This window comes from Salvia hispanica, chromosome 3 (genome assembly GCF_023119035.1).
Source record: "Salvia hispanica cultivar TCC Black 2014 chromosome 3, UniMelb_Shisp_WGS_1.0, whole genome shotgun sequence".
NCBI lineage: Eukaryota > Viridiplantae > Streptophyta > Magnoliopsida > Lamiales > Lamiaceae > Salvia > Salvia hispanica.
Genome location: NC_062967.1, coordinates 12,065,974 through 12,089,043, shown reverse-complemented (window position 1 = coordinate 12,089,043; position 23,070 = coordinate 12,065,974). Strand labels below are relative to the sequence as shown.

At 37.3% G+C, this 23,070-nt stretch overlaps 2 protein-coding genes and 1 non-coding gene across 11 annotated transcripts; 2 read left to right on the top strand and 1 right to left on the bottom strand.

Moving 5' to 3' along the window:
* The first annotated feature begins 1,193 nt into the window (after positions 1-1,193).
* LOC125212125 (DUF724 domain-containing protein 3-like) lies at positions 1,194-8,519 on the top strand. 8 transcript variants are annotated; one of them, XM_048112195.1, is made up of 9 exons: positions 1,194-1,806; positions 2,408-2,821; positions 3,812-4,186; positions 4,968-5,091; positions 5,176-5,402; positions 6,261-6,357; positions 6,478-6,798; positions 6,931-7,086; positions 7,157-8,519. In XM_048112195.1, exons 1-9 carry the CDS (start codon positions 1,285-1,287, stop codon positions 8,281-8,283), a joined length of 3,363 nt encoding a protein of 1,120 aa, XP_047968152.1. In that variant the 5' UTR covers positions 1,194-1,284; the 3' UTR covers positions 8,284-8,519. The 8 variants fall into 8 exon arrangements, with proteins under 8 accessions (XP_047968152.1, XP_047968150.1, XP_047968149.1 ...); XM_048112193.1 differs by having other exon boundaries at positions 5,167-5,402; XM_048112192.1 differs by having other exon boundaries at positions 4,965-5,091; positions 5,167-5,402.
* Positions 8,520-13,429: 4,910 nt separating this feature from the next.
* On the bottom strand, positions 13,430-13,503 carry TRNAR-UCG. The gene has a single exon. It is a non-coding gene; the product is annotated as a tRNA-Arg (tRNA).
* Positions 13,504-16,771: 3,268 nt separating this feature from the next.
* On the top strand, positions 16,772-20,990 carry LOC125216324 (long chain acyl-CoA synthetase 1). 2 transcript variants are annotated; one of them, XM_048118016.1, is made up of 19 exons: positions 16,772-17,014; positions 17,309-17,463; positions 17,556-17,619; positions 17,693-17,782; positions 17,856-17,912; positions 17,999-18,047; positions 18,123-18,199; positions 18,289-18,328; positions 18,408-18,502; positions 18,595-18,762; positions 18,832-18,942; positions 19,016-19,103; positions 19,199-19,265; positions 19,340-19,533; positions 19,593-19,838; positions 19,921-20,060; positions 20,185-20,367; positions 20,520-20,642; positions 20,726-20,990. In XM_048118016.1, exons 2-19 carry the CDS (start codon positions 17,312-17,314, stop codon positions 20,771-20,773), a joined length of 1,992 nt encoding a protein of 663 aa, XP_047973973.1. In that variant the 5' UTR covers positions 16,772-17,014; positions 17,309-17,311; the 3' UTR covers positions 20,774-20,990. The 2 variants fall into 2 exon arrangements, with proteins under 2 accessions (XP_047973973.1, XP_047973974.1); XM_048118017.1 differs by lacking the exon at positions 16,772-17,014 and having other exon boundaries at positions 17,258-17,463.
* The last annotated feature ends 2,080 nt before the right edge of the window (positions 20,991-23,070 follow it).

Sequence of the window (23,070 nt, the reverse complement as noted above, 5' to 3'; positions counted from 1 at the left end):
TGATAACCAGATTTTTATCAACAAATATATCAAAAAATCTCAATAAAACCATGTAAAAATCTCAATAAATATGTGTTAATATTTTCTTGTACTAGTGTTGATATTCTTATGTCAGATTGTTGATATTTGTAATACACTATGTTGATATAAAAAACATTCACGAAAATTATCATATGATAACATAATGACAATATTACTCTTTTGTTGATATTTTGTCTACTATTTATTGAGATTCGTAAGATTTAATCTCATCCACTCATTTTAAAATCTAAGGGTGAAGATTTGGTCTTGATTTTGGATTAGGGTGCTATAAGCATTAGAATACGACCCCTATCATCTATACTTATCAAATTTAAGAATACAATCAATTATCTCTTATAGAAATATGTTATATTTTATTTTTCGCTCGTCACATAGAAATAGAGTACAACCACATTTATAGATACATTTTCTACCCATCTCTTACTTTTTCATTTAGGAGCTCCACCATCCACCGACACTAATTCAACTACATTTCCTCATTCTTTCTTTATTTATCAATTATGTATTGAACCATATCATCCTCAAATACATATCTCTATAGAAATAAGATATTTCTTATCTTCATTCCATATATCTCACAGTTAACAATTGTGTCTAAAAATATGGCAAAATCATATCTATAAATACTCCCTCTGTCCCACTAGAAATGAAACATTTTCCTTTTTGGGTTGTCTTTCTTAAAATAAAAATAACTTTATCTATACTTTTCTCTCTCTTCTTTAACTCACAAAACAACACTACATAAAATCTTGTGCCGAAAAGCAAACGTTTCATATTTATTGGGACGGAGGGAATAATACATTTCCTCATCGAAATGGTCGTTCTAGACCATTGGCCAAGCTATTGGACTGGCCTAACTCAAACCTCCATTGGACCTAAAATGAATAAATAGGTAGGATTTATGCTTCGAACTTACCATTAATTCAACCACACAAGTAAAAAATCACAAAGAGGGCATTTTTGTATGTAGTTTGAGCCAGTAATTTTTCAGCAACACATCTTAACCTAATATAACAATGAAGTAACTACATTAGTTTACAATAAATAACACCAAGCATCACATGATGCGAAACTGAGCAAAAAATGATCAGCAACATTTAATTTGGAAGACACGATTATTAAAGCTTTAATCGAAAGGGGGAAAGTTTGGTCATCAGTCTGGAAAATGGGAATTTCAAAAAACCCTAGCGCTTTCCACTTCTTCCATTTTGGTGTCCACACATCTACTCTCTCCCTCCAACAATGGACGACGCTGCCGATGCTCTGTTCGAACTAGCCCCCACGCCCCACTCCCACCGCCGCCCCGGCCGCCGCCGCCTCCACCACTTCCCCATCGGCTCAATCGTCGAGGTACGCACCGACGAGGAGGATTTCAAGGGCGTCTACTTCTCCGCAACCGTCCTCCCGCCGCCCAATTCCCCGAAGAAGACCGGCCGCAAGAGATCCAGGAAGCTCTACGTCGAGTACCACAACCTGCTCGCGCACGAGGACGGCTCGGATCGGCTGAGGGAGCACATTGACGCCTCCTGCGTCAGGCCTACGCCGCCGCAGCACGACCCTGGCAAGGGATTTGATCTCGACGACGTCGTCGACGCCTTCTACAAGGACGGCTGGTGGACCGGCATCATCAGCCGGGTGGTTGCCGAAGGCGAGAGGTATACCGTGACGTTTCATAACCCCCCTGATGAGCTCGAGTTTGGGATTGGAGAGCTGAGGTTGCACTGCGATTGGGTGAACGGGAATTGGGTTCGTCCTCAGAAACAGGTTTAGTGAAAAAATCCATCTCGATTTTGTCTTTAATTCTCGTTTTCTTTTGAATTGTGTGGAAATTTGGTTTGCAATTTTGTGGTTGCATGTACATATGTGGTTGATTGGGCGTGTTTTCAATTTCTCTTTAATTGTACACATCTTTTAAATTGTGTGGATATTTAGTTTGCAATTTCGTGGTTGCATGTACATATGTGGTTGGTTGGGCGTGGTTTTAGTTTCACTTTAATTGTATACATCTTTTAAATTGTGTGGATATTTAATTTGCAATTTTCCGGTTGCATGTACATATGTGGTTGATTAGGTGTGTATTTTTCTTATGATCTTGCCTTACATTGCTGGTCTCATAGGATGCATTTCCTTTTTACTGTCTTTGGATTGTATTTTTGGACTTTTGGTTATTGGCGCTAGTAGTAAGTTGCACGGCTGTTTGCTCTCTGTCTTGGTTTGTTTGGGTGATCATAATTTTCATGTTTCAACCTGAAAATTGGTTTTAGTTAAAACCCTTGAGTTTGGTGGTAATTGGTATAAGGCGATGTTTGCTGCGATTATCATTACTGATGTTCTGTTTCTTTTTTCGTCTTGTAATTGTGCGAAGAATATAGCAGGATTGATGTTTGATGTTGGAAGGAAGGTGGAGGTGTCATTTGACAGAGAAGATTTTCAGGATGCTTGGTTCCCAGCCACAATTCGTGAAGACCTGGGGAATCAGACATTTTTGGTAGAGTACAATAGTGTAAACCCTGATAGCCATGGTTCCACTAAAGCTAGTGTTGATTCTTTGCACATCAGGCCTTGCCCACCACTTCTCAAAGATAAAAATTTTATTTTATTGGAAAAAGTGGATGCGTTCTTTGACTTTGGCTGGTGGAATGGGATAATTACAAAGGAGCTTGAGAGCAGTAGGTACCTTGTTTTCTTTAAGCAAATGAAATGCGAGAAAGAATTCAATCAGTCAGAATTGAGACCTCACATGGATTGGAAAGATGGCAAATGGTTCACTTCTGCCCAGGTTTTATCTACTCTCTTGAAAAAGCTCTCCTTAATTGGTTATACTATTTATTTTCTTTTTGTTGTTTTTGAATGAATTCCATATAATTATACCATGCTTTTATTTTCATCACTGTTACTGCATCCAGTTTGATGTCACTTTTATGGTTTTGATGTTACATCAACTAATACTCTTGTCTGAGAAAGGAGGCATGACTGCCACTTTTCTTCTTTATTGTGCTTTTGGCACAAGACAAATAGTGCTTCTGATTAATGTTGACCTTTAGGTGTTGATGCTATCTATCTGCAAGTCAAAACTATGTTATTTGAATCTGATTGCCTGACAGTCCACTCTTATGCCTTGAACCGTAGAACGGAGGTGGAGGATGGGATGGAGAGGATTATTATATTACCTTTCTTTGTTGCCTGTTTGCTCTCGTACTCGTTCACTCGTTGTACTTATGTGTATAAAACATTCTTATATGATTTTTAGTACCATAGTCATTTGCTAATTGGATAGTCTACTTTAGTCTAGGTTATGTTATAAGCATGAATATTGAGATTCTACGTACTGTTAGAATCTTGTGAAATGATTTTCGAAGTGTTTATCTTTTGTGTGGACAATACCAAGAGTATTTTGTAGATGGGTTTTGTTTTTCCATTACTACGTGCATTATTTTGGTATCAGAAACTCTTACATACTTTAGTGTATATAGTACATACTACCTCCATCCGCAAAAAATAGACTAATTTTACCATTTTGGGGTGTCTACCAAAATTGGACCAAATCTAAATATGAAAAGTTTTAAAGAAATACTAACCCTACACATCATTCTAAATGTGGACTCCACAATCCACTAACACTACTTCCAACACCTTTTCCCTCCATCTCTCTTACTTTACCAATTGCACATTAAAACTCGTGTCATTTACAACTTTGTCTATTTTTTGTGGACGGAGGTAGTATTTGTTAGTAAGAAGTCTAAGGCTAATTCCTTGGCAATTGTCTCAGGAACCGTCAGTCCCATCCTTAGACGATGGCGTCGGTCAACATCTCACACCTGATAACTCTACTGCCTCTGTCGAAGCTACTCCACTGAGCAATTCAGTCGATGGAGAGGACACTTGTGGTGGAAAAACACACTCATCATTGATACCAAGAAATAATTTCTTTGAGAAATTTGTTCTGGATAAGCAGAAACCGTCCCATGGGTCTTTAGCTTTGGCAAAAAGGAGATATGTATCTGGTTCAGGGGGTGCTCCTTCTCAGCCTTTTAAAAAGCTCAGGGAAGGAAATTTAGTGCTGGCAAATATAAAGGATGTGCATGATGGATCAAATAAAGAGATTTCATGCGGTCCTGAAAGCCCAAAATCTTTAAATAATATGGTAAAATCTGTAGTTCAAACTACGTTGGGTCGTTCTTCCTCTAATCATCTATGGGAAGAGAATGTTGTAAACCATGCCAGCCCTTAGATATTGCATACTCCCTCCGTCTCATAAGAGTATGCACTTTTGGTTGAGCACGAGTTTTAATGCACAATTGGTAAAGTAAGAGAGATAGAAGTGGATAATGGGTCCCACCTCAATAGAGAGAATTTTTTTCCAAAATTAGCAAGTGCATACTCTTGTGAGACGGACTAAAAAGGAAAGACTGCATACTCTTGTGGGACGGATGTCGTATTATTTCTCTTTGATAATGTTGCTATCCATGGTGGCCAAGTTCATAATAATGAATGATGAATAGGCAAAAACATGACTTCTGTTATGTTGTATCACCCGTAATCATAGACATTAATATATTCTTAATGGGTCGAGGTGACTGGACTGTGTGGGCCAAGATGCAATTTACAAACTGTTTTATGGGGATTTACATCTATGTTCTTTCTTACTATATGAAGGACAAGACTAGAACCAACATATATTGTGCACATCTTGAATGTATCTTATGTTGTTGCATTTCCTTCTGTTTAACTTATCAGATGCTTAGTACCGATGTGTTGGTAATATTTTATGAAACTTCAGCTTCAACCAAGTTCAAACTGTAGAACTTCTAGATCATCAAAGTATTGTGAAATTATAACTATGTTGTATTGATTCTGTGCTTCAATGTGTTGCAAGTTATGTTGAATCTTTAGTTTTGATCTGTTACCCTTGAATCACGCAGCAGAGAAAGCAAAGGAACATTCTTACAAAACAAAATGGCAGTGAAAACATTAAATCCACACCCACCACCCTAGGGAAGAGCGCTGCAGAAATGTTGCCATTTGAAAGTTCACAACTTGGTTCTGGAGGTATAAATTCTTTTATGCCCATTTTTCTCAAAAGTTTCCACCAGTACTTTTGTTCAGTTACCAAAGCTGGGAAAGACCTTGCAGAGAAGGAACCGGACACAGCTCGAACTGGAAACACTGAAGAAGGTGCACAATACGAGCATGCAAGACGTGAAGCTGAGCTTCCTATAGTCATAGTCTTGCCATGTGCTGAAGCTGGGAGCTCAGGAAAATCAGGAAGTGACAGGAGTCGACCTTCGAGCAATAAGGGTTTAATTAACTTGGATGATCAGAGACATCAAATCTATGACTTTACAACTGGGAGAATCACGGTGGGTTACAAATATGAAATACAGTAACTTTACATATTATTTTGGTTTGTTGGTTTAATTTTGTTTTCTTGTTAAGAAGTATGTTTGTTCGTTTGTCAGGTATCGATGAATGTTTTTCTTCTATAATTAATGATTGTGATTTAGTATGCTCTTGATTATACAGCCATCTTGTCAGGTATCGTTTGTCAGGTGTTGACAAAATGCTATTGAAATTGATTTGGACAGAGCATGAGCAAAGTTGTGATGAGAATAGTGGTCTCAACCACCGACTGTAAATATGTTATCATACATCTGGTTGAGTCAGAGTATTTTGATGTAAAAAGTACTTCATTTCATCCTAACCACAAGTTTAAAGTGAACCCCCAGTAAATGTGAAAAACACAATCAAAATTGTCCCCTACGGGTTCCTTTTTGTAATGGTTTACTTTCCCTCCATTGTTCTTGACAATCTAGGAAGTCGTTCACTGTCTTAATACTCTGAAGGTACATGCTCATGTGATTCCAGTTTTCACTTCAACCAACCATGTATGAAATTTAGCAATAGGAATATATGATATATCTTGAGAAAGAATAATCTTTTGGGAGAGATTGCTCTACAACCACTGAAACTGTTGAAGAATGTAATATGCTAGACAGTGTTTATGGTGGCATGATGAACTCGGTTGGTCTAAGGTCTCAGTGGAGATGATTTATGTATACTATGGGCAGATCCTATAGTATACCCCCTACCCCTCTTCTATGGGCAATTGGGCATGCCGCTGAGTGGGGGATGTAGGAATGTAGAAGAGAAAATATAGAACATCGAAGATGTCATGAGGCCATTCATTATGCTTATTACTACATATATTCCATGTATAGGATGGCAAGCAATTAGGAATGGACGACGTTAGTGAGAAGAAAAGGAAAGGGAGACCAAAAAGAAACATGGGTGAAAGCACTGGTACTAAGTCTGCAGGTATAAATAATGTCATCCTCTGTGGAGCTCTTCATTTTCTCCATGAAGAAATATAAATATTTTGTTTGCTTTTCCTCCATACATTGCATATTTGCATTAAAGAATGATTTCTTGTTGTAGGAAGTGGTGAGCATGGAGGTCAGAGTTCAGGTGACATCAATTTAAACAGGGTAGATGATGGTTCACAGGGAGTCCATGACATGATGGTGATTGACATCGAGGCCTCGATATCGGATCAGGAGGAGACAGAGCCAAATCAGGAAACAACATCGAATGGCCAGTCTGGTCCTCGGAAAAGAAAAGTGAGAATGACAAAACGAATATTGGCCAGTAAGCATGAGGAGTCTGGTGTAGCAGAGCCAGTCAGGCTGGCAGATAATCGTTTATCCAAGAGAGGACGGAAACAGTTTTCAAGTGGTAGAATTGCAGTCAAAGTTCGAGGTGAGATACTTTTTTGGATTTAAAACTTGACCTCTGGCTTTGTTAGAACTGTTATATGATGATATTTCAGTTTTTATCTCAAGATTCAGAAAAAAGGATGATGTGTATATCTATTGTTTCTTGCTTGTATAGATTCTGCTGGTGCATCTGGAGGCGAATCGGTGGTAATTAACCCCACACTGGATGTAGAGAAAGTCATTGAACCTCAACCCAGCAATGAGTTTGATAATGAGCCGCTTTCAAAATGGATCGAGGAGATGCACGTGTCATCTGTAATTGATGGCTCAAGTAAGCTTACATGTCTACTAGTGTGTTTCTTGCCTTCTCATTCTGACTGGCGATACTATAATTTTTGCAGGATTGCCACCTGCGGACACAGTGATGGTGCCATACACTGAGAATGGTACGACTCAAGTCGACCCTGTTGGGTCTGATGAGGCTAGTGAGATGCAGCCAGAAAGTGGAAGACAATCTTCTGGTTTGGTTGATGGTTTGCCTTCTGACAGCAACATCACTGGTAATGTTACTGATGAAGGCACTCAAAAACAATCAGAAAGTGGAAGACAAAGCATGCCTTCTGGGGAAGAGACTTCTATTGTTTTGCTCGATTTGAACAGTGACCATTGGTCAGAAGACGAAGCACAAGCTTCTTTGACGGTTAATAGAAGTCCCATGATTACTTATCAACCCCTTCAAAGTTCTGTGGAAAACACTCTAGCTATTGTGCTGGATGAGGATATAGAGAAGCGGCCAGAAAGTGAAGCACAAGCTACTCCAACGGTCGATAAAAGCCCAGAAAGTTCCGTCAAAAAGATCATTCATGAGCATTTCGAGGACAATGAAAAGCAGCCAGAAAACAGAACAACACCTGCTGCTTTGGTTAATCAAATGGCCCTAGTACGGAATGAGACAGAAAAGCTGCCTTTTGTGAAAAACACCATTCTTTGGAAAACTATCGAATCCATGCAAGTATTCGAGAGGCTGCCACAGAATCCACATTTCCGACCTTTGCTGAATTTCAAAGAAAGTACACGAGAAGGCATGGCTATAGGCTATATGGTAACATTTTCCAGCATAGTAGAAAGAGCCTCCAAGTTGCAGCTAACTGATCCCGTAAGCATCATGGACGACATAAAAGAGACACTTACAGACTTGGAAACACACGGGTTTGAAGTCAGGCCCATTCAGGACTGCATACACGAGCTGCTCGTTATGAAGGACAAACAAGAAAGGCTTGCAAAAGACGCAGAAACTCTCAACGGACAGCTCACAGATCACAGTGACACGAAAGCCAGACTTGAAAGAGACATCGACGAGATCAACGAGCATATACAGAAGCTGCAGAGGAAGCGGTTGCAAGTGGAGTCCTTGAAAGAAAGGGAGGATGAAGAGATTGCATTCCTGCAGGTTAGGCTGAGGGAAACCAAATACAGCATCAAGACTGTAGAGAGTGATTTTGAAGGTAAAGTTTCTTCTATTTTGTGAAATTTGAGAGGGGCAAAAATTGGTGGTGAAGAAAGTGGCAGTTGTAGGTGATATTGGTAGTAATGCAGAGCTGATGGTTTGTATATTTTTGCTCGTGTAAAGGTGGTAACATCTTTTGGTTAAAAATGTTATGTAGGTGTAGTAGTAGTAAATGTCTTTTGTTGCTGAAAGGAATGATGTAGCACAGGTGATGGGATTATAACTTTATTACTACAACACTACTACTTTCTTATTCATGCGTTTTAGTTTGCCCTGCCTTGGAGTTTTAATTTAAATATCGCATTATGTGTTGCTGGTCACACTGATTACTACTCCCCTTGTTCCACGTCAATAGAGACATTTCATTTTCGGTACTCGTTTTGGAAAAATAATACTTCCTCCGTCCGCAAAAATAGATAAAGTTGTAAATGGCACGGGTTTTGATACTTCCACTATTTATATTAAAACTCGTGTCATATATAATTATGTCAAATTTTAGTGTACGAAGGAAGTATTATTTTTCAAAACGACTTGCAGAAAATGAATGCCCTGGACCAGAGGAGTATGTTATATTCCAAGAAAAATCCCAAGAGAGAGAAAATCGAAAAGAAATGGAAATGAAGGTTGTACGTTGGAAACAACAAATTGTACTAGGACTGTTTTGGACAGTGATTAATGTTTATAAAATCATGAAAAATATATATTGGTGTCAGAGGAATTTATACATTGATTAAAAGCTTATCTTAATAAACACTTTTTAGGAGTTAGAGCGTCTGCAGGAAAAGTGATGAATAACCAATAGCCTAGCACTGAACTAACCAATAACCAAAAACGCCTTATGCCATGTTAGGATTAACCATTACACATTAATAGCCTAACACTAGGATTAATCGACGTCGTAACTAATAAAACAAATGCACAAAATTACAAATACGGAATTAAAATTTCGATATGATTACGGAGAAAATGTAACATTTTATTACATAAAAAACATATTTCAATAAAAAAATGCATAGTTGAAAAAAAAACAACCATCTCAAAGGTTCACCACACGCGCCCCCATGTCTCAATAAAATAGTGCAACGAGCCGTATATATAGAGTTAAAAAAAAAATAAAAAAATAGCGCTAGCCGACCGTTCGTCGATCGCGTCAGCGCAATAGCGGACGAGCGATCGGCTAACGCCACCCCGTCGCACATTCGTCCGTCATGTGTTAGTCGATTGCAATAGCAGACGAACGCGACTCCTGAGCCTCTAGCCGGGCGCTAGGGCGCGCGTTCGTTCGCTATTGTGGATGCTCTTAGAAGCTCAATTAAATTCCCTCTAAATCATGGCGAGTTCGCTTGATTTGTTTGATCAGATATTTTTGAATCACCTCAAATAACTTTCATTCAGTTGAGCTATGTATTCTGGAATAGTCTAACTCGCTTACAGTCTGAACTAAAAGCAACAATTTTGCAAGTGTTTTGTAGGAGTATTCCATAGTTATTGTGTTATGGCTTGTTGGAACATTTTAATATTGTCAATATAATCGTCTAAAGATTGTACTACATATTTATGACTAATTATTGAATATTTTAATTACGTTATCTACTAAGTTGAGTCTAATTTATCGGGTCCAATGATCATCTATAACAATCTGATGACTATTGTGCAAATACTACCTTGTATAGCTTTAGTTTTGTTATGGGTAAAATTAGAGTTATAATAAAGTTAGGCAGGGTTGTGGTCCCCAAGTGCCACTTATACATCGGAGGAATCTCACTCCTATCAATGTTACAAAAAACAAAATACAGATTCTCTTTGAAAGCATTGACACTTGGAAGTCTAATTTCCATTTTAGAATTCGTCAAGTATATTGAAGATCGGGAATCCAAATTCATGTATTACATTTTTATTTTATGTTTATCAATCGTACTCGGCATGCATAATTTATGTGAATCATTAATTTGATTCCAACGTGGAGACGGAGGTCACAAGGTTTATCTTATCTACTACCCCTTAAAATAAATAACTAGAAGGGCACGGTAGTTTATAGCTGAATATAATCAACCTTTTCTCAGTGCTAGTATTTTTTATGCTTTCATTTGATGAGTGTTAGAGCATTGACAATAGAGAGCCGCCCGGACCGCCGAGCGGGACGATGGTCACGACGGCTCGCTCCTATTGGCGCTATTACAACCGCCGAGCTGTCCGAGGATTTCGAAAGGCCCTCCAAGCGACCGCCGTCCCACAATTTATTAAATGTAAACAGCTTTCCAGCTACGACCTTAAATGCTTGCTTGGATTAATGTACAACTGTTGATAATGTGATTCACATTTGTGTGACTTTTACCAGTGGTCGAAGGGTGTCCATCTATATTTTGGGTAGCTCAAAATAGGTAGACTTTCTGGCATACATCTTACTTTTGTGAAGTATATTAAATATACATGAATTGGTCATTCAATTCTACACCTAACTTGGGACACCACTGCATTGGACCCATTAATGTTCTACTTATCATCGTCTCGTCTTGTTAATTCATTGACAAATACATAACTAATAGCTCAAAGTGTGGTACCATTTCTCGTACGTTACTCGATTTTCTTGCTTAAAATTTATGAACATACTACTATGTCTTTGGGTGGTTGAGGTGTCCTTTTTTTGTGCTTGATATCCTATGTAGTCATTTGAAATTTTAGGATGATGCAGTTGAAAATTAATTAGTATGATAATGTATCGATATAATAATATATTATTGGTTTCGGATTTTTGTATTGTGTTGTCTCTCTCGTTTCATTCAGCACATGTGTGTTTAATAGATATATAGAATGGCCTAATATTATCATTTGTGATTATGATGAGATGTAACACCAAAAGCAGTTAAAAAAGTTGTTATGAGAAATGAGTGCATGTGATGATGCTTTCTTGTTTCCTCACTTTATGAGATTATGCATCTATTTCACTATCATCAATTCACATTATGTACATTATAAATTTATAACATTGTTTTATTGGATAGCTATATAAATATACCAAGAACATGGATTGTTGAAAAGAGCATGAAAATATAAAGGAAAATTGAATTCACTAGCCTGATAAATAGCCGTACGGCCGTAAAATTCGGTCTGCATTTAATGTGTACTGATTTTACTAAAATATACTCCCTCCGTCCCAAGATAAGTGATTTGTATTCCTTTTTGGGATGTCCCCACTATAAGTGACATATTTTCATTTTTAGCAAAAATTCATCTCTCTTATTTTATTCTCCACCTACTTTATTCTCTCTTCTCTCCTCTACTTTTCTCTCTCTCATACTTTATTCTCGCTACTTTAACTTATTTAAATACCATTCTTTAAATCTCGTGCCCAAAAGAAGTAGGTCACTTATCTTGGGACGGAGGAAGTAATTATTTTTGTTGTAAAAATAATAATAGAGAGTAATTGATTTCACTTGTATAATGATGGTGTTTTGTAGAAAAAAAATTAAATTATATTGAAGCTTTCGTCATTAATGCTATGAGCGCGAAATAAAAGAAAACCGCTGACATAATTTCAATCATTTTTATATCGAATAATATTATTATTGAATTACTTTTTCAAATAAAATAAGTTCAGTTGCTTGTAAATGCACAAATTATTCTCAAAATTTTGTTGTATAATTATATACTCCGTCTCAGAGAAAATGTCACACTTGAGAAATGTCACGAGATTTTAGGAGATGTTATTTTGTGTGTTAAGTGGTGAGAGAAAATATAATTTTATAATTGATGTGAGAATGAACTTTTTCTAAAAGAGGAAATGTGACATCTTTTGTGGGACAAACTAAAAATGAAAGTGTGACATCTTTTGTGGGACGGAGGGAGTATTAATAGTACGTACACTATTCTTTAGTAAAAACTAATATAATCTTTCAAATATGTTTTAAACTTAGTATAGTTTGATATTCGTTGGTTAGCTCGATTCTCCTAATAAGTCTTATGTAATGTCTAAAAATATAGTAACAATACTTGAAAAGCTTTGGATGATCGCTTCAGTATTATAAATGGTACTCCCTCCGTTTCATAGTAGTGGAGGTGTTTCTTTTCAGCATGGAGATTAAGAAAAATTGTGTTAGGTGAGTTAAGTAAATGGAGAATAAAGTGGAAAATGAAAAAGGTAGAGAGATGAAGAGCGAAAAAAGTAAGAGAGAGTAAAGTAGATGTGGAAAAATGTGTTGACTCTTACTAAAAAGGGAAATGACTCTATTACTGTGTAATGTACCAAAATGACAAAATGACTATATTATTATGAAACAGAGGGAGTAAAATTTATTGTTCGGAAACTCTACATTGTAGTATGTTTTGTAATCCAAATTTGGATTTATACACAATGAATCAACAGAAAGGCATTGATGGATCTGAGATAATACTAATTAACTAATACTCCCTCCGTCCCAGATAATTCGTCCCAGTTTTCCATTTCGGTCCGTCCCACATGATTTGTCCCACTTCACTTTTACCATTTTTGGTAGTGGACCCCATATTCCACTAACTCATTCTTACTCACATTTTATTATAAAACTAATATATAAAGGTAGGACCCACATTCCATTAATTTTTTCAACCCACTTTTCATTACAATTCTTAAAACCCGTGCCCGGTCAAAGTGACCCGAATTATCCGGGACGGAGGGAGTATATTAGTACTCTTGATGAAATTGTTGTGAAATGTCGTCTTTACCCTCCTCTATGTAAAACGTCGGGCTTCATTATGTATTTTAATGTACAGTACCTAGTTTTCAATAGAAACAGTTGAACCATCGTTATAGTATAAGAGCGTAGGGGGCTCTTTGATAGTAATACTAATTAATTGTGAATCCAAATATTTGTAACTACATTTAGGCTGCTGGTCCAGTGGTCCACCAATGGTTTCCCATACTCTTCCGTGATGAGATAGGGTTCATATCCTTGATTATGACACACATTAAAACCATGTACTACTAGTATACACATTAAAAACATTAAAAACATATACTACTCTTCTCTACATTTGCGTTTTTCCACTTTAACTATTTAATAAGTTTTTTTACAAATCAGGGGTGCAAAAGTGATCGGGACTCCTAAAATGGGATGGAGAGAGTAATAAAAATGTAGTACTCATATAGTAAATAACAAAAGCATAACAAAAAATAGTTAACTATTTTATTCGACCACAGTGGGAGTCGAACTCACGACCTTTTGATCCGAAGTCAAACGCGCTAATCCACTGCGCTATGCGGTCTAGATATAATTTCAGTGTTTGTTTTATATAATAAATATTCTTCTGAAGTGAATTACAATTGATCTTATTAGTGTGAACAAATAAACATTTTGTTCTCGGTGGCAAAGATTTATGATAAATGTGTTTCCTACCGTAAGAGAATGAAACTTTCAATTTTTAATGTAATTAATATTATCACAGAAACTAAAACTTTATAGGTAAGGTCATTGGTGGATCCAGAAACTTCGGATTGGGGGTGCAATAATAATTAAATCGACTTGAAGATTTAAAATTTAATCGAATTTTTTCCTGTTAGACACTTCATTTTATATAAAAGAAATAGATGATTTTTTTAAGTGTCATTAATTAAAATATTTTCACTATTAAAAATGGAGGTTGTTATATAATTGAGAACATATTTTAGTTTCTAAGAAATTTTAACATTTAAAAAAATGCATCATATTTTCTATATAATTAAGGTCAAAATATGAGCATAATTGAAAACCATAAATATTATTCAACTAAACACTTTTATTGTGTAAAAAACAAATGAGAAAATAAATAACAAAATTATTATATAATCATACATTAGTTAAACACTATCATTAATAATAGTAAATGATTAAATTCAATGATAACACGTAATATTGAAAGTTAACAGTTAATTAATGCTAACGAAAATACAAGACTGAATAGAATAACAAAAATAAAACAGTTAACAAAAGAAATAAAAATACTACAAGACTAAAGTTAACAGTTATAGAATCATACATTAGTTAAACACTATCATTAATAATAGTAAATGATTAAATTCAATGATAACACGTAATATTGAAAGTTAACAGTTAATTAATGCTAACGAAAATACAAGACTGAATAGAATAACAAAAATAAAACAGTTAACAAAAGAAATAAAAATACTACAAGACTAAAGAGTAGTAGTAAAATTTACACCAAGGAGAATCGAACCTGGGTCTTGAACTATCAATTAGGAGAATTTTACCACTAGGTCTAGGCTATTCACAATTTTGGGGATACCGTCGTACCCCTTGTTCTTAACTCCGTCCGCCACTGGGTGAGGTATACATTGTTTGGTGGTTCACAGTAGTATATTTTTCGTGTAAGCAACAAATTAAGAGCATGCATAATCGTGCATGCTTTTCACTATTCATGGGTCTGGCCGGAATTTCATTTATATTTTGTTCTCTATTTTTAACTAAGGTACGATACCCGCAATCATGCTCTTTCTCAAGAACATGTTATTCACTGTTCATGGATCGCACTATTTTATTATGGGATATTGGTCCTTAAAACCATAAATTTTGGTCAAATTTTGGTATTTTCCACGAACTTTAAAATTGGTATAAAATATCTCAAACTTTCCATTTTGTTTCTTATTTCTCATGGCAGGTCAATCATTATATCCAACCAACTTCCGTGTATTTTTTATCCTACGTAGCTTTTTATCCTACTTGTCACAAACCTAAAAAGTAATCTAAAGGGGTAACTGCTTTTAAAGTCACCAACTTTCCGTGAATTCCGCTTTTTCCCACGAACTTTAAAAAGTTCGTGTAATGTCACGAATTTTATTGTCGGTTGCCATTTTCCCATGTCAGGTTTTCTAGTCTGATTCAAACTGTTCGTTTCCTATTAAAACAATGTCCAAATTCTTTTATCTTACTATTGTTATCTTCGTCTTTGAAATACCTTCGCGTGGGTACCTTGTACCCCTCGATCGGAACTCGGATGAAGAAGTTATGGCCATTTGATGAAGGCTGCGACCTTTGTGCGACCTTGTACTATCATAATGGTCATAACTTCTTCATCCGAGTTCCGATTGAGGCGTACAAGATACCCACGTGAAGCTATTTCAAAGACGAAGATAACGATAGTAAGATAAAAGAATTTGGACATTGTCTTAATAGGAAACGAACAGTTTGAATCAGACTGGAAAACTTGACATGGGAAAATGACAACCGACAATAAAGTTCGTGACATTACACGAACTTTTTAAAGTTCGTGGGAAAAACCGGAATTCATGGAAAGTTGGTGACTTTAAAAGCAGTTACCCCTAATCTAAAATATCATAAACATTTTACGATTGTACACGTATAATAAGATTTTCGCCGGAGATATCTTTTTGGGCTGCCATGGAAACTAACAAACAAAATGTAAAGTTTGTGATATTTTAGACCAATTTTAAATTTATGGAAAATACCAAAATTTGATCAAAGTTCATGATTTTAGATACCAATATCCCTTTTATTATTCAATTTAAAAACTACAATTACTAAAAATATTTCATTGATAATAAAATTTCAATTCATTAAAAAAAACTGAAAATGACATTACAATTCCTAAAAATTTAATACGTATAGTACATAATTTAAATCCTAAAATTTTAAAATCATATTAAAAATTTGAAATCATAGTTATAGAAATAAAAAAAATTACTCTTCCAGTGGTGGCATGTTCAAACGAGACATGAGGAGTACAATTGTTTGTTGGTGTGTCACTGTTCTAACGGCGACATACGGGAAGTGTCGGTCGTTTTAGCGACGTACAACATTTGAAATAAAATAGCTATGGAAGAATTGAGGGTCGTATAGTTTGGCCCATCTCGTTACCTTCCTTTAGCTTGGTTCGACCTGTCTCGTCCCATTCCTCTAGACATACTTGAATTGAGAAAAATGTTTAAGCGATAGTTTGGTTTCATGTAAAAATTTTGGGTAATGAATGATGGTATTTATAGATAATTTGGATGAACTTAGGGATAAAATATGAAATAAATTTTTTATAAAAAATAGTCATAAAATAGTCATTGGGATTTTTTTTTAAAAATTTCTAGCTTTTTTTCATATTTACATGATTAAAAATATTTAAACAGACAAAAACGAGAGGGGGTGAAGTGGGTGTCACGTGTGCTTTTGCCGCTGAGCGGTGCTCTTAGCTAAGAGCATGCATATTCTTGTGGAACGGATGAATGAATTTTACCTTATTAGAGAGAGAAAAAATTTTAAAATTAAAAAATGTATGCTCTTATGAAACGAACTAAAAAGGAAAGAGGGTAGAACGAATGAATTACTACTCATTTTCTAAAAATATAGAGAAATAAATAAATAAAAATTACTCCAACATTCCAAACACACTAGATGGATGTGTATGGATGTATAGATAGATACGGAGCGCACATGGTGGGCGTCTTTATCAAAACTATCACTCAACACTACATTCCAGAAATATCTTCTCAAATCCCATCTCCCTTAACACAGACAATTCTATTTTCTGCAATGCAATCTAATCTAACACACCAAGTTTTCATGTCTGTATGCCAAAATAATTGACTGCTCATAGGTTTGTTCCAGTGCTAATTAATTAATTAGTTAGTTAGTAAGTAATAGTACACATGGCCTTAGAAAATGGCAGTTATTGCATTCAATATCGCCAAACTTGCTAGTATAAGGAACTCCACCACGGCACCACCCTTGCCAACAAAGGAACAAAGAAAGAATCGTGGTTTTCGGCTGCTGCTGTAAGTTCATATATATTGCCTCATTTAGCTCAGTTTTCCTTATTTCTTTCTTGATTTTTCTAGTCAACCAAGACTCATTCTGGTGTTTGATATACATGAAAAGTTAATTCATTGCTCCAACTAACAATGTGAAATCAGCTGAGAGTATTTATTTTGTATCAAACAAAAGCATATATTGGTCCTTTCTTGCATTTATGATGGTGGGGCATTTCGAGTTCTTAAGTCTTGCACATTCACACTCTCCCAAAATCACACTTTGGATCATTTTTTATCCTCTGCTTTTACTTCTTGCAGGAGATGATGAAGAAGAAATTCACAGTCATAGTGGAAGAAGGCAAGAAGGGCCGGGATGGGGAGCTCTCCGTGGGGCCCGTGTACCGGAATCCTCTCTCCCAGCACGAATACCCTCCCATTGAGCCGGAGTCCTCCACTATTTGGAAGATTTTCATGTAAAACTTTTTTATGATTTTTATAGTATATTTTTACCACTACATGGCTAGCTCTTTTAGAATGTTGTTATGGATTGAGTTTAAACACGCAGATCATCGGTCGAAAAGCATTCCGATAATAGGATGCTAGGATGGCGCGAGTTGCTGAATGATAAGGTACATTTTTGGAAGAAAAACTTATATTTTCTTGAATTTATTCTTGATGTTTTTTTAACTCTTTGGTTTGCAGTGGGGGCCTTATAAATGGAAGACTTACAGGCAAGTGTATGAAGAGGTTTTACAAGCTGGTTCTGCTTTGAGGGCTCATGGCTATGAACCTGTAAGAAAATCCACACACACACACACATACTACTTATAGCAAATTATTTGATTAAAATGTGCTCACATTTTAGGGTGCTCGAGTTGGAATATATGGAATGAACTGCCCTCAATGGGTTGTGGCAATGGAGGTTGATATCAACTCTTGATCTTCTCTTTCTCCGATTTATTTTTTCACTTTCGTTACATTTTCTCGGATTTACTTCTTTTGTTTCAGGCTTGTAGCGCGCATAGCTTAATCTGCGTTCCTCTTTATGACACACTCGGTAACTTAAACTTCATGGATTTCTGTTTTATGAGTTCTTGTTGTTAATTTACCTGAGAGTTTTGGCGTGGAGCAGGGCCGGGAGCTGTCAACTATATACTTGATCATTCTGAGATCGATGTTGTTTTCGTTCAAGACAAGAAAGTTAAACAAGTAAGCACTAAGACAACGTACACTCATTGCTTTGGCTTCGTATTTTGCCTCATTAGCACCGGATGTAATATAACATGTGTCTGTCGCAGCTCCTAAATCCGGAATGTGTTCATGCTCAGAGGCTAAAATGTGAGTGTGAATCTCTAATTTGCCTAATTGCTTAAGTAATAGTAGTATTTTATTGATCGTTTTCATTTCTCGGATGCAGTGATGGTTTGCTTCACATCATTCACAGAGGAACAGAAGGAGAAGACTGCTGCAATTGGTATTCAAACATATTCATGGAATGATTTTCTTAATAAAGTAAGTTTGTTGGTATGATCCATTGATGATTCTTGTTGGTGAAACTGCTGTGTGTGTTGGGCATTTTTTCGACTGAATTCTGATTGCTTCAGGGGAAAGACAATCCGTGCAAGGTGTCACCACCCGAGCCGGATACCATATGCACGATCATGTACACGAGTGGCACGAGTGGTGATCCGAAAGGAGTTGTTCTGACTCACGAAAACGTGGTGACCAACATAAAAGGAGTCGATCTCTTCATGGAGCAGTTTGAAGACAAAGTGAGTTCTGTTTTAATCATTTCTTTTCTTGCTGCTGAGTTTCAAATTTTGATGATTCTTGATGTATAGATGACCACGGACGATGTGTATATATCGTTCCTGCCCCTCGCTCACATCCTTGATCGAATGATCGAAGAGTATTTCTTCCACAAGGGTGCTTCTGTTGGCTACTATCATGGGGTTAGTTAACTCTCTCCCTCTCTCTCTTTCTCTCATGCCATGACCTGATATCTGATGTCTTTTCGAAACGAAGGAAATCAATGAGATTAGGGATGACTTGATAGAGCTGAAGCCGACGTTTCTGGCAGGTGTTCCAAGAGTTTTCGAGCGAATTCATGAAGGCAAGAGATGTTTACTTTTACTTTTACTTTTATGCATTTAACTCAGCTGTGGTGCTTAGCAACCTCTGTCTCTCTCTCTCTCTCTCTCTCTTCAGGAGTGTTGAAAGCACTTGAAGATCTCAACTGGAGGAGGAGGGGAATTTTCCACTTGCTTTACAGATAGTAATGACTTCAACTATTATATTAATCTTGTTGAATTTATGGTAGTACTAATAAGTTTTCATGTTGTGTTGCAGCAAGCTTCACTGGATGAACAAAGGGTACAAACAGAAGGACGCGTCGCCCTTGGCCGATTTCATAGCTTTCAGGAAGGTCAAGAGCAGGCTAGGCGGGAGGCTGCGTCTCATAGTCTCAGGGGGCGCCCCGTTGAGCAGTGAGGTGGAGGAGTTCCTTAGGGTCACCTCCTGTGCTTTTGTTACACAAGGATATGGTAGGAACTTTATATTTTTTTCGTAGTTTTCAATGAGTATAACAACAAGTAATGTGCAGGTTTAACGGAGAGTTGTGGGCTGTCGACCCTTGGCTACCCGGACGAGATGTCCATGGTGGGAGCAGTCGGGTCAACATTCGTTTACACTGAGCTGCGACTGGAGGAGGTTCCAGAGATGGGGTATGACCCTCTCGGGGAGCCTTCTCGTGGCGAGATATGCCTTAAGCCCAAGTCTCCGTTTGTCGGTTACTACAAGAACCCGGAATTGACACAAGAAGCAGTGATAGATGGATGGTTCCACACAGGTTTTTTGTTGCATACATGAAAGTATAGGTCAATTATATGGTTATAAAACTTATCTGATATCTTACTTTGTTTATGATTCAGGTGACATAGGAGAGATGATGCCTAATGGAGTAATAAAAATCATTGATAGGAAGAAGAATCTGATCAAGCTCTCTCAAGGAGAGTATGTTGCTCTTGAACATCTTGAAAAAGTTTATGGTATTACACCTATTGCTGAAGATGTAAGCCTTCCTACAACGTCTCGAACCCGAGACCTCTTCGTTGTGAAAATGAGAGGTCTCGGGTTCAATCTTATCTTGTGTTAAATATGCGATTATCTAAATGTGGAATGGTTGTTCCCTCCAGATATGGGTGTTCGGAGATAGCTTCAAGTCGATGCTGGTGGCGGTGGTGGTTCCAAACGAAGAAAACACGACGAAATGGGCACAAAAGAATGGGTACAAAGGGTCGTTTTTAGACCTATGCATCCTTGATCAACTCAATGAGTATATTCTTCTTGAGCTCAAGGCTACGGCCGAGAGAAACAAGGTTAGTCTCGATTTTAGGAACTTTATTAGCAGTGGCGTATCCACATAGGAACAAGAGCCCAAGAAAGCCCAATAATGTATCGAGATCTCTTCAAAGTCGCTATAATTATTTATCGATGTTTTACTAATATTGGTTTTGTTGGATGGAAACAGTTGAGAGGATTTGAGTATATCAAAGGTGTAATTATAGAGCCTCAGCTATTCGAATTATCTGAAAAGGAATTGGTGACTGCAACATTGAAGAAAAGGAGAGACAGACTGCTCAAGCTGTACAAGGTAAAAATGCTGCATTCATATAAAATGAACTAAGTTTGTGAATTACCAAACGAAATCTTATTATACAATATTGTAATTTGCAGGTGGAGATTGACTCTCTTTATAAAAAATTAAGTGGATCCAAGTCATAAATTTGGACACTGCAGCAGCATTATGCAGCCTCTACTATTTATATAAATATTGTGTGCTTCGCTACATTTCTCTTCGATTTGAATTTCAAGATCGTAAACATTGTGATTTTTGAAAAGAGGCCAGCAGCCAGCGTTCCCTTTGTTAAATTACGGCATAAAATATTTAAATTCGCTTTAATTTGATATTCCCAATATGAGCCTAATATTATTGTTTCTACTTACTAGTTAGTTTCACAAAAATCAAAGATGTACACTACATCCACAACTATTTGCATCAACCAAAGATGTGTATCCACGACGAGCATCTCCATCCGTACTCTCATTTAATAGTACGAAGGTGGGCCCGGACCCACTTTTACTCCATGTCCTTAGGTAAGAGCATAACTCCCACATCCATGCTCTTCCGCAAGGACAAGCTTAAGGGTCCCAACATTCTATTATTCAATTTAAATACTTCAATTACTAAAAACATTTCTACAATATAAAAATAGAGTAAAATATAAAATGACATAATCAAATCCTAAAAAATAAAAGTTACATAATTAAAATACTAAAAAATAAAAATATATAATTAAATCCTAGAAAATAAAAAATACATAATTAAATTCAATAAATTTAAAAGACTCACTACTCGTTGCCGAATTTCGCCCAAATGTGTTTGATTAGGTCTTTTTTGTAGCTCAATGAGGGTTCTTGTATCGCGCATTGTGTGTCTTGTTTCGATCCTCTCGTCCATCGTCGTATGCACACCTCGGCGTGGGTGAGACCTCGCGGTTGAGCTTCTAGCTTCATCCTCGTCATAAAAGTTAGCCGTCATCGGTCCTTCGTCAGCTATAATCATGTTGTGCAAGATAATACACGTGTACATGATATCGGCGATATTCTTAACGTACCACAGCCGAGACGGGGCCTTCACAATGTTGAATCGGCCTTGAAGGACCCCAAAAGCTCTTTCGACGTCTTTCCGAGCAGACTTTTAACGCTGCGCAAAAAGAATCTGTCTCGGGTCAATCTTCACAAAAGTCAATCACCTTAGGTAGATACCATCGGCGAGATAATAACTCATGTGGTATGCATTTCCGTTGACGGTGAAGTCGATCGCCAGTGCTACACCATTCAAACATCATCGAAGAGTGGTGAAGAATAGAGCACGTTCAAGTCGTTGTTGGATCCGGCAACACCGAAATATGCATGTCAAATCCATAGGCGGTAGTCGGCGACCGCTTCAAGGATAAGCGTTGGGCCGCCGCGTTTGTGGCCGCTTAAGTATTGCCCCCTCCAAGCAGTCGGGCAATTCTTCCACTTCTAATGCATGCAGTCAATGCTGCCTAGCATACCGGGAAAACCGTGGACTGTTTTGTGAAGATGAAGCAACCGTTGACAATCTTCGGTGGTGGGTGCCCGAAGGAATTCCTCGCCGAAAGTAGAACGAACACCGTCGCAAAAATTTTGAGGTATAGGATTCCAGTTGACTCACCCACATGCAAATACTCGTCGAAGAGGTCAGCCGTTTGTCCAGTAGCAAGTTGTCGAATGGCATAAGTACACTTTTGCAACGCCGAGAGACTTTGCTGACCAGTTGCGTCTATATCTAATTGAAAGTATTCAACATGGGAGGACAATGTGTTGACAATACGCGTAAACAACCGTTTTGACATGCGAAAACGGCGCCTAAAGTAATCTTCTGGAAATCGCGGCTGGTCGAAAAAATAGTCGGCAACGAGCCTTTCGTTGGCTCCCTCCCGATCACGACGGATGTAGCGGCGAGTTGATCTAGTTGGTCAAGGAGGAGGGGCGGGGGTATTGGCGGCGACATAGGCTTCATAGGCGGCACGATATTGTTCCTGGTATTCTTGTTCTTCGCGCTCTGCTTCCACATGAGATCGGTGAAATCCATTTTTGAATTTTTTTTAGAGAGAGTTTGAGTAAGAGAGGAAGATGTAGATGATTAGTATGAAAAAATATGAATGAGAGATAATTTGATGTGAAAAGTGGATGATGAATGTGTGTATTTATAGATGATTTTGGTATATAAAAAAATAAAAAAAAACATCCATAAACAGCTCTATTTTTTGGGATCTAAATTTTCTTTTTTTTAAAATATTATTTTCCAATTTTTTTAAAAAGAAAAAGAAAAAATCAAATTTGCCAAAGGCTTTGCCGTTGGCCAATCGCAGCCCGCCACGTAAGGCTGCTCAGCGGCACGGACGTGCTCTTATTTAAGAGTAGCGTCGTGCCGCTGGCACGGACGAACGGCTTGCGGCAGCGGACGGCGGTGGGGCGTGCCACTGGCACGG